Here is a 14,954-nt window from a genome sequence, read left to right on the forward strand (position 1 = left end):
TGCTTACTGTGTACAGGGCACCATGCTCAGAACTGATGGATGAGCACAAACCCGGAAGCATCTAATTCTGTGTGTGTCCAGAGGCCCTGGTGAGCAGGTTTCCAACACAGGTCACCTGCTCTAGTCAAGATAACCTTCTCTGTCTGCCTTCGTTACCTTTGTGAGAGAAAATCTCAAAGGGTTAGTATAGTTTTACTCCAAAAAAAGAAAAAAAAAAAAAAAAAAAGAACAAAAAACGGAGAACAGAAACCCTGCAGTGAAGATTTGGTATCTCAATTGCCCTAAGTGTAAGGAAAATTAAGATTCTGAAGCCAGCAACGTTATTTAATTCTGTTTCTTTAAAGGAAAGGGACCCTCTGGTTTCAGTTCAGTTCAGTCACTCAGTCATGTCCAACTCTTTGTGACCCCATGGACTGCAGCATGCCAGGCTTTCCTGTCTATCACCAACTCCCGGAGCTTCCTCAAACTCATGTCCATTGCGTTGGTGATGCCATCCAATCATCTCATCCTCTGTCATGCCCTTCTCCTCCCACCTTCAATTTTTCTCAGCATCAAGGTCTTTTCCAGTGAGTCAGTTCTTCGCATCAGGTAGCCAAGGTATTAGAGTTTCAGCTTCAGCATCAGTCCTTCCAATGCATATTCAGGACTGATTTCCTTTAGGATGGACTGGTTGGATCTTCTTGCAGTCCAGAGGACTATCAAGAGTCTTCTCCAACACCACAGTTCAGAAGCTTTCAAGGACTCCAGAATTGTGATGAAGGGTGAGGACCCCTTGGCATCTTTGAAGAGGAGATTCTAGCCCTGTCTGTGAGCCTCCTCTAGGGGGCAGCAGATCTCGGGGGCCCCAGAGGTGAAAGCTCCTCACTGTGCCCGGGATGGGTCAGGTGAAGGAGAGGAATGGCTCCCAGGGCACAGGGACAAAGATCCAAGACTATGTTGTTATATGTTTAGGGTGTATGTGGTACCCTTAAACTCCAGGTCTGACAACTTGCCTTAAGGCAATAGACTTGTGCAGAGGTTCATCTTGAGTAGCTTGAGTGAGTTACAGCAGCAGGAGATTAAAAACCAATTGATGCTTTTGAACTGTGGTGTTGGAGAAGACTCCTGAGAGTCCCCTGAACTGCAAGGAGATCCAACCAGTCCATCCTAAAGGAAATCAGTCCTGAATATTCATTGGAAGGACTGATGCTGAAGCTGAAACTCCAATACTTTGGCCACCTGATGCAAAGAACTGACTCATTGGAAAAGACCCTGAAGCTGGGAAAGATTGAAGACAGGAGGAGAAGGGGACGACAGAGGATGAGATGGTTGGATGGCATCACTGACTTTATGGCAGTGAGTTTGAGAAAGCTCCGGGAGTTGGTGATGGACAGGGAAGCCTAGCATGGTGCATAGTCCATGGGGTCACAGAGTTGGACATGACTGAGCAACTGAACTGAATTAAATTGAATGGCCGACACTTAGAGGGTTCATTAAATTGTAATACACCCATATTTGGGAGTATGGTTCAACCATGTGTTCTGCTAATATCTGATCATCTGAGGGAAAGGCCCAGTTTAAAAAAGTGGGGTTAGGGGGACAAAAGTTTAAGTACTGTGTAACTCCGTGTATGTGTGTATATGCATGTGTTACCATTTTACTTAAAGAAAAAGCAGGTCTCCTTCACTGCAGGTGGTTTCCCTACCATCTGAGCCTCCAGGGAAGCCCCATAGACGTGGACTTTAGTAATGGCTTAACTCTGGACTGGTGATAGATTGATAATACATGCATTATATATTAAATAAATAGATGCTGTATATTTGTGTGTGTGTGTGTGTGTGTGTGCGTGCATAGAAGAAATGTTGGGAAAATGTTTCCAAAATCTGACAGTGACTCTGCTGGGTCAGAGTATACGTGATTTTTACTTTCTTCACACTTTTCTGTATTTTCCAAAATTTCTAAAATTTGGAAATGTGTTTCTGTTATAATTAGAAAAGTTAAACTGACTTTCACAAGGTGGGGAAGTACCTAGGTTCGTGAGAAGGGCTGTGCTGTGCCCTGGGGAATTTCCACAGAAAACTGGGAACTGCAGCTGGGATCAGTCCCTGGAATTCACGTTGGGCCTTCTGGGCGCTCAGGTCCCTCTTGGCCACAAGGGGGCACAAGGAAATGCGGTAAAGAAAAGCTGACCCTGCAGGTGAATGCTGCACATGGGAGTCAGGGTGATGAGCCCAGCCCTTCCCTTGCCCCCAGAGCCTCATCCAAGCTTTCCATACGATTGTGAATACAGTTATGGGGCTTCCCTACCCAAGTTAGAGTCCAAGTTGAATGTCAAAAGGGCAGGAAATATTTACAAATTGTTTTTATGAGGAAACCAATTTTGTCAATGTTCCACTTGTGGATTTGGGTACAGCCTGGCTTACACAACCTGGAAATTAGCTCATCTTAACCACTCGCTAGTAAAGCACTATGATCACTTTACACAAAGGATACGTTAAGAAAAAGGAAGGTGACATATTCCTATGTAATCTGAAAATAGGAAGCAGCAGCGTCCCTTTGGTGAATATATAGCTGTGTTTCAGGGAACTTGATGTTTTGGAGAATGGTCTTTGGTTAGTGAACTGTGGAGTGTGGTATGCAGGAAGGAATAAACTTAGGAACCAGAACATTTGCGTTAAATCCGAGGTCTGCCACTCACTAGCTGTGTGACCTTGGGCAAGTTACCTGACCTCTCTGAGCCTCAGTGTCTTCATCTTTAAAATGGAGATTCCCCAGAAATAAACCATCGGGATGAGGCCCGCCCAAGGGGCCCCACCACATGGTTTTCTGTGGCCAAAGTTCTGAGGAGGCTTGGACCACTCCCAGGGTTCACCCCAGACAGGAGACAGATCACACCCAGCGAGTCACAAACAACACAACTCCCAGGACGATAGAGAAGCCAGATGCAGACTCACCCTGAAGGGGTGCAGAGTCTGGACCCTGGGAAGGGATTCTACTACTTGGGATCCGTGGAGAGCACCCCAGGGAGGGTCAAGGCCCACAGCCTCTCCCCTCCAGTGGCGACTCTGTGTGCAGAGCTCAGGACAGCTTTATTGAGATGTAATTGACATGAAACACTGTGTAAGTTTCAGGCGTACAGTGTGATGGTTTGACACATACAGGTTAAGGAAGGAGTCCTTTAACCCCACATAATTATCATTTCGTTACTATGGTGAGAGCACTGATGCTCTACTTTCACAGGAACTTTCCAGTTCACAGCACAGAACTGTTAACTGTAGTCACCAGAGCTGTTCATTTTTTAAAATTTGCTTCTTTAGAATTGGGACTCCAGGCAGGTCTGGGGTCTCCTAATATTGTGGGATTCACCAGCTACCTTTGAGGAAAAAGAATCAAATTCCATTTAGGGTGCAGACCCCATCTCGTCCGCAGGCCAGTTGGATTCCCCTTTGTGTGCTCCTTCCCTGAAACAGGCAATGGGGTGCGTGTGGGCCACTGCTCAGGTCCACTCTGTCCTGCAGAGTCATACACGGTGGGTGGGGGGCTCAGTTCCACGCTCTCCCTTCACAACCCTCTGGCCTCCTGCTTACAGACGCCACAGAAAGACCCTGCGCTGGTCACACACCCCTAGCCCCACCCTGCATGGTAGAGGCCGCTCCTTGGCCTGGAGGGCTGGTCATCAGGCTACGGTGCCACCAAGCTCTGACGGCACAGGGGAGCAGAGGAGTAAGTGGGTGAGTTACAGGGGTGCAGAAGGATGTGACTGAGAGAGTGAAGAGCAAGGAGGAGAAAGAGAAAGACTCAAATGATGAAACCATGAGTGATAACGGCGTAGGAGAAGACAAGCTGAAAAGAAGAATGGAAGTTGGTCTCCACTCAGTTCTTTAGGTTTCTGTCCTGCTCCCTGCAGTGTATTTACTATTAAATTACAGTCAGTACAGTGAATAAAGGACTTCCCAGCTGGTTCAGTAGTAAACAATCTGTCTGCGTAGCAGAACACTTCAGTTTGATCCCTGGGTTGAGAAGATGCCCTGGAGAAGGCAATGGCAACCCACTCCATTATTCTTGCCTGGAGAATCCCATGGACAGAGGAGCCCAGTAGGCTACAGTCCACGGGGTTGCAAAGAGTTGACAACTACTTAGCGAACAATAAGAATAAAGCAAAGTGGACTGTGCAAAAAGGCCTTGCCAGAACAAAGAGGCCGAAAGGGCCTTGTGATCCACTCTAGAACATAAGTGTATTTCAGTTGAAAAGGAAACCACCCAAGTCTCCTGCACTGATGAGTTCAGGCTGCCGGGACCCTCAGTGGCATCAGCAAAAGGCCATCAGTTCCCTGAGTCAACTTAGTGCCAAGGCCTCATCCCAGCGCCTGACTCTTGCCATGACCGAAGACAAGCGATGCTGTTTCCAGCTAACGTGTATTGAGACCCGGGCAGCTTTTTAAACATCTTTCCTTGCCTTTTCACAGCAGCATCTGCTGTCACTACCCCCATGTCCGTGTCTTGTGTTACACGTGTGTCAGGATGCAGAGGAGGAAGAGCAATGCTGTGGTCTGAATGCTCGTGTGCCCAGATTCACGTGTTGCTATCTTAACTCCCAGTGTGATGGTGTTGGACGTGGGAACCTCCCGAGGCGCTTGGTCTGGAGGTGGGGCCCCCGTGAATGGGATCAGCACCCTCGTGAAAGAGCCCCCTGCAGAGCTCCTTGGCCCCTCCTTCACTTGTGTGGAGAAGGTGACACAGAACCTGAGCACATAGGGACTCTGACCTCAGACCTCAGCTTGAATGCAAGCACCTGGTCCATGGGATTTTCATTACACAGAAGTATGGTGTGTTAAGTATGTTAGGATCCATGCATCACACTCAGCATCATCAAATTGTTTTTTGCCCAAAGAAGGCAGAGCACAACCTTAATTAAGCAAGCTAGGGGCCCCAGGTGTCGTTCTCAGCTACATGTCTGCTGTGGGGTCAGGAGGGCTGAGGCTGTTGCTGCAGGAAAGGGAGGTCCTAACACCGTCTGACTGCACAACTTCGAAGGGGGGCCACTCACATAGACACCTGTCGGGTCCAAGTGGTGCCCCCAGGGTGTGTGACATCACAGTCACCTCCCCCATCATCTACCTGCAAATTCCCCAAAACCTGGTCTGGAGGAGACCTCCAGGCCACAAGGAGCTGAGGCTGAGAGGCCCAGCCAAGGCCACAAGATTGGTGACAGGCCAGACTCCGTCTACCTGACTGCATCCAGGCCACTTCCAGAAGTGGAACCACCCAAAGGGGCAAGACATCTGGTAGACCCAGTTCCTCGGCGGTCCCTTCCTGACCTCAGTGTTTACACGGCTGCAGTGATTACATGGATCCTGCAATCTTTGTCTGCCCTCATCAACCTGCTCCTCTCATCTTTGACTTATTGAACATTTCCTGTGAGATGCTGCCAAAGACCTGCTCGTTTCAGTTCCTTTGATTTTCTTTTAAGAGAAGCAGAATGTATGGAAATCAAACTGGCTTTGACACGGCAGCCATAACAAAGCTTCGCTTTCCGGGGTGAATATGAACCGCAGTGCTGTCTTTGACGTGAACTACAGCAGCTGTCGCTGGAGGGCACAGGCGTCGGCTCCTACACACCAGCCTGCACCCCACTGCCCAGCCTTGGCATCACCCATGGGGGTGGCATCTCCCTCCGTGTTGCACCGGGGTGGCGGGGGGTGGAATTTCTTTTCTAGAATTTTAATTTCCTCTGAGCTCAGTCGATGCTCCCTGATCCCGCCCTTCCTTTGGGCCAGGAGCTCCCTGAGGCATGAGGAGGACCAGCTCGGGTTGTCTGTTGGCCCACAGTCCTTGGCAGGGACAGGAGGGCACGTGAGGGCGTCCTCACGTGAGGGGCCAGGCTCCCAGCATGGGGAGTGGGCTCTGCAGTGCTCTGCCATCTGCATCTGGGAACTCAGGGGCCCTGACCTACTGTTGCTGTTCAGTCGCTCAGTCGTGTCCGACTCTTTGCGGCCCCATGGACCGCAGCACACCAGGCCTCCCTGTCCTTCACCATTTGAGTTTACCCAAACTCACGTCCATCGAGTCAGTGATGCCATCCAACCATCTCATCCTCTGTCGTCCCCTTCTCCTCCTGTCTTCAATCTTTCCCAGAATCAGGGTCTTTTCCAATGAGTTCGCTCTTGCCATCAGGTGGCCAAAGTAATGGAGCTTCAGCTTCAGCATCAGTCCTTCCATTGAACATTCAGGACTGATCTCCTTTAGGATGGACTGGTTGGATCTCCTTGCAATCCAAGGGACTCTCACGAGTCTTCTCCAACACCACAGTTCAAAAGCATCAATTCCTTTTCAGCAGAAACACTTCTGAAACCTTCCTCTCCCCTCTGCTCCTCCCTGGCATCCACTTCCGACTGCTCCATAATCTCTAAGCCGCGGACTGAGATCAGCCTGAGGGTGGTGAGCACAGCCACTGGGCATCCTGGCTGAGGAACCCTGACTGCTATCTGCAAGCAGCCTCTGCAGATCTGGAAATACCCCAGGTCATCTTCCAGGGAGACTCTAGTATTTATGTCCTCAAAGTCGCTCTGGCCTTTGGGAGACCTAGAAATAACAATTGGTGGGGCGGTGGATTTTTCTTTGGTGCCTAGGATTACACTGAAGGCAGAAGGAGAAGAGGGCGACAGAAGATGAGATGGTGGGATGGCATCACCGATTCAATGGACATGAACTTGGGCAAGCTCTGGGAGATGGTGAGGGATGGGGAAACCTGGCGTGCTACAGTCCGTGGGGTTGCGAAGAGTAGGACACGACCGAACTACTGAATAACAACAACCACCACTGTATTACACAAACTTCTGCTGAGTGCCACCGAGGAAGGGACGTGTGGTGTGCTGGGTCCTGAGGTTTACGTGAGGATGGCCTGGGATAGAGCATCTGAGTGCCAGTTACTGCACCAGGCCCGCTACAGATAGTAATGCCCTGAACCCTCCGAAGTAGGACTTCCGGGGAGTCATGCCACTTTACAGTTGTGGAGATGCAGCCCAGAAAGGTGGAGTGTCTTGTTCAGAGTCACAGTAAATGCATTTATTTATGCAGTCTTCCGTCACATAAAACAATGTATGGAGCTTCTATTATGTGCCAGGCCTTCAAAGCATGAGGATACAAAGATGATACCTTCGTCCCTCGTTGTAGAGACAAACCAGTGTCCAATCACAATAGAGTTTTATAAACACTACGGTGGGCAGATGGACGCTTCCAGGAGTCAGGGGCTCCAGGGAAGGCCCGTGTGGTGCTCCCATCATGTCCACCTGACTCTGAAGCTCTCAGTCTTGCAAGGCTGAGAGAAAGTCAGACAGAGACAGAGAGGAGAAGCCTGCTTTTCAGTCTTGTTCCCGGTTTGCAGCCTCCTGCGTCTGGTATGTCTGAATCCTCACGTCCTCTCGTCTGTGGGAGCGGCACTCCTGGAGGACACAAGGGCTAATCTTCTGTCTCCACGCTGGATACCCAGCAAAGCCTTGATGACTTGGATCACAGTGCTCCTGGCCTCTGTCCCACCGCCCCCAACCCACTTTCCAACCCGAATTCCATCTACAGTGCATGACCATCGGTGTGTGGGCTTAGTTGCTTCAGTGTCTGACTCTTTGCGACCCCATGGACTGTAGCCCCCCAGGCTCCTCTGACCGTGAGATTCTCCAGGCAAGATTACTGGAGTGCGTTGCCATGCCCTTCTCCAGGGGAGCTTCCCAACCCAGGGATGGAACCCACTTCTCTTAGGTTTCCTGCTTTGGCAGGTGGCTTCTTTACCCCTAGCGCCACCTGGGAAGCCATAACCATCCACCTGCGCACAGAATTAGAAATGTGAGGGTGACGTGAACTCCTCCGTTTCACTCACATCAGGCGATGGAGATCCACGCGCAGAATCCCATCCTCGGTGGTCCTCACTGTCAGCGCGTCGCCCCAGCACACTGGCCTTCCTCTTTGCCTCCTCCACCTCCTCTTCATTGGCCCCGCATTCACTTTCACCCACTGTAACCCCGGCTCCACACCGCTGCCAGCACTGCGCTCCTAAAAAGGATTTTAAATTAGATCCTGTCATTTTAAAGTTCAAATATCCCCAGTGACTTTCTTCTGCTTATGAAATAACGTCTTCTGGTTCCCTTTGCCTGTTATCAGTTCTTCACAATCTAGCCTTCTCTGGTCTCTCCACCATCTGCCCCAGTCACACAGACTCTCAAGAACTGATATGTGCCTTCCTGCCCCTGTACACACTTCATTGTCTGAGCCTGAGGCGAGATCATCCCCTGCTTCTTAACCTAGAGAACTCCTACTCAACCCACAAAACCCAGCTCAAATAATCCCTCCTCCAGAGGGCTAATCACGACCTCGTCTGTGATCCTCCAGCCCCACACTTCTGCCTTTTTGTTAGTGTTTGTCATAATATATAGAAATTCTCCCTACATATATGTCTTCTGGCCATTAACTCCTCACGGGCAAGGAGCATTTTTAGCTTTTATTCCCAACACCTAATCATAGGTTCTGCTGCATACAAAGTTCTCAGTGAATATTTGTGCCAGTCCTTTTTGTCTGTCTGTTTTGCCAGAGGCTTCTGCTGCCCTAAGATTCTCTCTTCAGTTAGGTAACAGGAAGCAGAGAAACCCAGCAAGGAACAAACCCTGGGGCTTTCTCTTTTATATTTGGTCATAATTGTCCAACTTCAAAATAAATTCTGTAACACACCTAGTCACCAGGCATATCCTACAATCAAAGGGTGTTTGATGTTGGTTTATGTGAAAAAAGTAGTCCTTGCAGAAGAAATAGCTCCTCACTCCACACAATGGAGGCAGACATCCCAACACCAGGAAGAGAGCCAAGTAACAGAGCCTCAGGTCGCCTGCCCCAGCCACCGGGGCACTGGGCAGCCTTTGAGGCTGAGAATGGTCCCCTGGCACAGAATGTCCAGGTTCATCTTGACAACTGAGGTCAGTTGGTTCTGGAAGAAGACCCAGTGATACTAAGAATGATATTGACGGCATAGAGAAAATGCGTCGTTAGATTTTAAAGGGCACCTTACATCTCAGGTACTGGAATGAATTTACCCTGAGAACAAAGCCAACAGTAAAGGGATTTTTAGATCAAAATTCAGACTGTTCTACCCTTAAGTACTTAGGCAGTGACAAAGTGTTGGTCACTCAGTCATGTCCAACTCTTTGCGACCCCATGGACTATAGCCGGCCAGGCTACTCAGTCCATGAAATTCTCCAGGAAAGAATACTGGAGTGGGTTGCCATTCCCTTCTCCAGGGGATCTTTCTGACCCAGGGATTGAACCCAGGTCTCCTGCATTACAGGCAGATTCTTTACCGTCTGAGCCACCAGGAAGATAAGTGCATATCTAAATTATTTGACTTAGGTAACAGTTTGACTGGAAAAAAAAAATCAGACAAAAGGGGATGAAGCAGAAGTTATAAAAATTTAAATTAGGAAAATTGAAAATGCATAAAATTCCCTCTGAAATCTGCTATATTGGAGACTGTTCTGCTTCAGTCAATTTACCATCATACAACACAAGTTAAATCCACTGCTCAATAAAATGCACCCAAACTTCCTAGTAAGTTGTATAAATCTATACATACAATGGGCTCTCTGGGGTTCTCATTAAAAGGACAACTTTCGTAAATTTCATTATTTTCCTAATTAAATAATCCTAACTTCAAACAGTTCCATTTTCATCTTAAGGAGAATTATTTTCCAGTTGACATTTAGCCCGAATGGGTGCTGTTACATTCACAGCTCTTAAGCTGTTGGGCTCTTTACATCTGGATGCCAGAGCTAATCAGAGGCATCGTCCCTCGTTTCTACCTGAGCATAGTTTAAAATGTCTCAGTACGTTTGTAACTCATTAGTTTTTGGCATCCCGCGTAGCACATTGGCTAATAGGAGCCATTCTTTCTTGGGAGCACAATTAGCTGTGAAAACAGATCTTAGAGTGGACTCCCTCCTCCCCCACAGGATTATGGGAGGTAGGAAATGCAGGTGATTATCAGAGTTTGCCTTTGATACAGACATCCTGCTCCTCTGCTGGCTCTTTGAACTGACTTTGATGGGCCGTAATTAAGAGGGATTCAACCCCTGGAGGAGCAGCGGCTGCAGTCCTGGCTCTTGCTCCCACCTCGATTGAGTCCTTGTTTTGAACTATTGATCAAACAGATTGCAGGGACTTGTTCTAGCCTGTGTGGGGCAAGGAAGGAAGGAAATGAAGGAGGAGGGAGATGGGAGAAAGGAGAGTACGCGTCTATAAATAGTTCAAGAGGGAACCTGCGGATCAGACCTCGCTTATCGCATTTCACACACCTTCCTCCCTTCTCTTTCAGAAAAAGCAGTTCCCAGCAACTTGCTGAGTTTCCATCTCGGCCAAAGCTCCATTGCGGGTGCAGAGCTGCCCAGCTTCAAGGAGGACGCAGGGAGGTCTGAGAGGGTCGAGGATGGTGGTGGTGGTCCTGCTGGGGCTCGGCTGGCTGTGCACCCCCCTGGGAGCCCTGGTTCTGGATTCCAACTACATCAAGAGCTCTGCTGGTGCACAAAGGGCCCAGAAGGTAATGCCCTGCAAGGGAGGAGGGCTGGGTGCTGGGTTTGCATGAAGCATCACTCAGGTCAGGGTCTGAAATGGTTCATCTCAACTAGCCTGGGAGCTGGAAAGGCTATGAGCTGGATTGAAGGCCTCCTGGGAGAATCCAGTCAACTTAGCATTAACTCACCTGAGAAGCCTAGTGGCTTTTCAGGGCACTGAGCTCTCAATTCACCTATAAATCAGAGAGGAAGTGAACACCGAGAAGGCTGTGCCACGTGCCAGACCTCTGATACATAATACCTTGCTTCCTTACAGCTTCAGATAGTTGTCACGCCTCCTAACGACGGATGATGAAAATGCAACTCAGAGATGCTAAGGGATTTAACTAAGGCCACGCAGTCAGGGAATATGGGAGTTATTAGTTCAGTGCTACATGGCAAGGAGCACCGGCTTGTCACCGTCTCACTTCACAGAACTGTTTTATAGGAAATTTTCATATCTGTTTGAAAAAGCATCAGTTGTAGATGAGAAAAGCCGGTCTTTGGAATCTGTTGCTCTGCAAATGAGGCATCCCTAAGAATCAAGTGACTCGGGTGAGGTCCCCCGAGGGCTACTTGGCCAACAGTGACTGATGGGAGTCAAAAGGTCAGCCAGATAGAGCTGCCACAAACACCAACCTTCCATCTCATTAAACTGTAGCACAGTGTCGAGGGCTTCTAGCCACAGAGCAAGAATCTTGTAAACAGAGACTTCTCTGGTGGTCCAGTGGCTGGGACTCTGCACTCTCAAGGCAGGGGGCCTGGGTTTGATTCCTGATCAGGGAACTAGATCCCACAGCTACAACTAAGGCCTGGTGCAGCCAAATAAACAAATAAATATATTTTTTAAAAAAATCTCATAACCATCTCTATGACACACGGGAAAACATTTTCTTCCATTTTCACAAAGAACATAAAAATTAAATTCTGGGTTTAAAAGTAGGACAATTTTTCAAACACAAATAACCTTTGCAGCACATAGGTCTCTTTGTTGGTGATTTGCTCTCCCCTTCGTGGGAGAAAACCAACTCTAGTGGAAAAAAATGAAGATGCTGCTAGAGGCTTGCAGCAACGTTTCAAGGGCCTCAGCATTCGGCTTCCTCCACCTCCTGCCTGCAGTAAAAAGTCTGCTTACATCTCACTGGATTCTCTAGCCCTGTGAACAAATGTCCCTTCACAGGGTTCACAGTGCGTGTCTGACAAGGACTGCAGTGCTAGAAAATTCTGCCTCCGACGTTATGATGAGAAACCGGTCTGTGCCACCTGCCGTGGACCACGGAGGCGGTGCCAGCTTTCTACTATGTGCTGCCCGGGGACGCTCTGCATGAACAGTGAGTCGGCCTGGAGCTTGACAGGACCGCTGTGCTCCAAGGCGGAGACAGCACCTGGGTCTCTTGGACGACGATGTCCCACGACAGGCACTCTCTAAAGGCTCCCTGAAGTCGTTCTTGAAGCGAATCTCCCCAGCTGCCTCTTTTCGATGCAGCAAAATAGTTCCTTTCCTGGCAACAACTCTTGCCAGCAACGTGGAGATGATTTTAAAGGAACGGTGCAAGTTGGAATCACTGTTTCCACTTTGATTCAGTTATTTAACCCCCTTTCTTTGCCTTATGTGAGATATAAATATTTAGCACACGTGTCCCAGAAACCTAGACAGTTACACAGAGACTGAAGGCAGAGGCCCTGCCAAACTCTCTGGCAGCCTGAGGATGTGCCTGCCCGTGGTTCTCGGCCTCTAACCCCGCCCACTTGTCTCTCAGATGTCTGTACTCCAGTGGAAGAGGCAGCCAAAGGGCCGGAGAAGGGGACGGACGACGAAGACGACATAGACATAGAAGAAACAATCAAGCACCCAATGCAGGGGAAGTCAAATACTACAAAGCCACAACCCAGGAAGAGTAAGAGCAGCATTCTAAATATGAGTGTGTGTACATATATATATGGGCTCCCATATATATATGGGTGGCTCAGTGGTAAAGAATGTGCCTGCCAATGCAGGAGATGTGGGTTTGATCCCTGGGTCAGGAAGATCCCTTGGAATAGGAGATGGCAACCCACTCTAGTATCCTTGCCTGGAAAATCCCATGGACAGAGGAGCCTGGCCGGCTGTACAGTCCATGCGGTCATGAAGTCAGACGTGACTGAGCAACTAACACACACATACCCCAGTTAAAAAAAATACATCCAACAAATATAAGCCAATAAACTTGTTTAAAAAAAAAATACAAAAGAGATGAACACAGATGAAGTAACTTTTCATTCTCAAACAAAATACAAACTTCACTAAGATGCTTTTTAAACAACTGTAATCTTAAAATCCAACCTTTGACAGAAAGCAGCTGGAATGTTTGAGGGTGAACAGGCTGCTCCTGGTGGTGTCTTTAGGTTAACTGGTCCCCTCGTAAGCAGTGGTCTCTTACCATGTCAGTACACATCCCTTTAATAAAACACTGATGGGTGATACTTACTTTGTCTCAAGACAGGAAATCCCATCTTTCTCTGACAGATGTTTTAACTTGGTTGTTGTTCAGTCACCAAGTCACATCTGACTCTTTGCAATCCCATGGACTGCAGCACGCCAGGCTTCCCTGTCCCTCACCATTTCCCGGAGTTTGCCCAGGTTCACGTCCATTGAATCAGTGATGCTATCCAACCATCTCATCTTCTGCTGCCCTCTTCTCCTCCTGCTCTCAGCCTTCTCAGGCAGTATCTTCTGCTCGGGAGAGCTGTCCGTTTCACTGCTGCGCTCAGCCTTGGAGCCGGGCATGCTGCTCCAGCCTTAGTTTGCCAGCTTATCCTCCCTGCCTTGCCTCACCCCAGTCACACCCCCACAAGCCACCCGCTTATCACGAAAGCCTGTGTCAATCTTGTTACAGGACATAGGGGAGAAAGATGTCTCAGAGATTTCAACTGCGGGCCTGGACTTTGCTGCGCTCATCATTATCGGACCAAAATCTGTAAACCGGTGCTCCTGGAGGGACACGTCTGCTCCAGGAGGGGTCACAACGACAACACGCATGTTCTGGATATCTTCCAGCGCTGTAACTGTGCGCCCGGGCTAGTGTGTCAGAGTCAGGCGGCTCAAAATCCATTACACACACGGTTGCACGTGTGCCAGAACGCCTAACGGCTGCAGGTCTAACCCAGCAGAAGTCTCAGGCATGCGCTCACACATCTTCCCATCTTCCCATCTACACATCTTAAAATCTAATCTTGTAGTCAGTGAAACAAACTGAGCTGGAGAAGCTGTCTTGTGATGAATAGAAACTAGTTTGGCTTTTTGTCTGTTTCCGCAGAAAAGTGGACGTGATTCTAGAACAAATTTAGGTTCATCTAGTGATTCAGTTAGTTCAAATAAATCTTTTAAGTACTTTCTGGTGAAGTTCTGATACCTGATGGGAATTGGGCGGGGAGGCGGAGTGACCGTTTATCTGTTGTTAAATTAGCTTACCAGGGAAAATTTCCTTAAAACCCCTACTGTTTATAATCCTTCATTTCTTGGAAGGGAAATACCCTCTCGCTACAAAAACAGAAACTTGGTTAATAAAGACATAAGATTCAAAAGATAATAGCCTATGTTGGTACAACCCATTGCAAGTTCCAAAGTACTTTTCCATTATTTTGTTTTCAATAGCCTTACTATTTAAGAACTTTTCATATTTTTGTATTGATATAATTTCTGTATTTCAAAGCTTGAGCTTTCAAGGACTGCCTGACCATCTGTACTCAAAAGTTACACTGGAGGAAAACAAGGGGAAAAAAGTGAAATCTTTGTCTATTAGAAGTTTAAATGGTCATATTTGATACAAATGGGTGAATGTTGGAAAAGACCCTGATGCACGGAAAGGTTGAAGGCTGAAGGGGATGACAGAGGACGAGATGGTTGGATGGCATCACCGATGCAATGGACATGAGTTTGCGCAAGCTCCGGGAAATAGTGAAGGACAGGGCAGCCTGGTGTGCTGCAGTCCATGGGGTCACAAAAAGTCGGACACGACTGAGTGACCGAACTGAACTTAATTAGGGAAGTTCTTTCTGATGGATTACAATCAATTGCTACAGATTTCATTTAAGAGATAAACCACACATCTGTTCTTTAGTTTATAAGTATTTATAACAAAATCAAATATGGGTCAAGCAAAGAAAAAAGTTAAATTTATGAACTTCTCTAATCTCTAAAAAAGCCTGAACCCTCTTCCAGAGGCTGGCCCCTGGGTGCACCTTAACTAATTTATAATCAGTAAACAGGAGGAAAGGTAATGAGGTAATGTAGTTTATAACATAAGAGCAGGAAATGAGAAAATAAAAATCCCCATTTAAGATTTGTTATCATCTCATCTCTTAATTCTCTCTACTGACCCTTAGTAAAGTGCAGTCATGAACAGAATA

General features: G+C 47.9%; 1 protein-coding gene across 1 annotated transcript; it reads left to right on the forward strand.

Annotated features, from left to right (window-relative positions):
* Nucleotides 1-10,441: 10,441 nt before the first annotated feature.
* On the forward strand, nt 10,442-13,692 carry DKK4 (dickkopf WNT signaling pathway inhibitor 4). Its single transcript, XM_055569295.1, has 4 exons — nt 10,442-10,552; nt 11,746-11,896; nt 12,326-12,463; nt 13,442-13,692. The coding sequence occupies exons 1-4, from the start codon at nt 10,442-10,444 to the stop codon at nt 13,690-13,692; spliced, it is 651 nt and encodes a 216-aa protein (XP_055425270.1).
* The last annotated feature ends 1,262 nt before the right edge of the window (nt 13,693-14,954 follow it).

This window comes from Bubalus kerabau, chromosome 2, assembly GCF_029407905.1.
Source record: "Bubalus kerabau isolate K-KA32 ecotype Philippines breed swamp buffalo chromosome 2, PCC_UOA_SB_1v2, whole genome shotgun sequence".
In the NCBI taxonomy this organism is placed as follows: Eukaryota; Metazoa; Chordata; class Mammalia; order Artiodactyla; family Bovidae; genus Bubalus; species Bubalus kerabau.

Excerpts from the sequence above, each read along its gene's own strand:
- DKK4 (XM_055569295.1), top strand. The coding sequence starts at position 10,442 with ATGGTGGTGGTGGTCCTGCTGGGGCTCGGCTGGCTGTGCACCCCCCTG. Across the intron at positions 10,553-11,745 it reads GTGCACAAAGGGCCCAGAAG|GGTTCACAGTGCGTGTCTGA; the intron begins GTAATGCCCTGC and ends GTCCCTTCACAG. Across the intron at positions 12,464-13,441 it reads AAAGCCACAACCCAGGAAGA|GACATAGGGGAGAAAGATGT; the intron begins GTAAGAGCAGCA and ends ATCTTGTTACAG.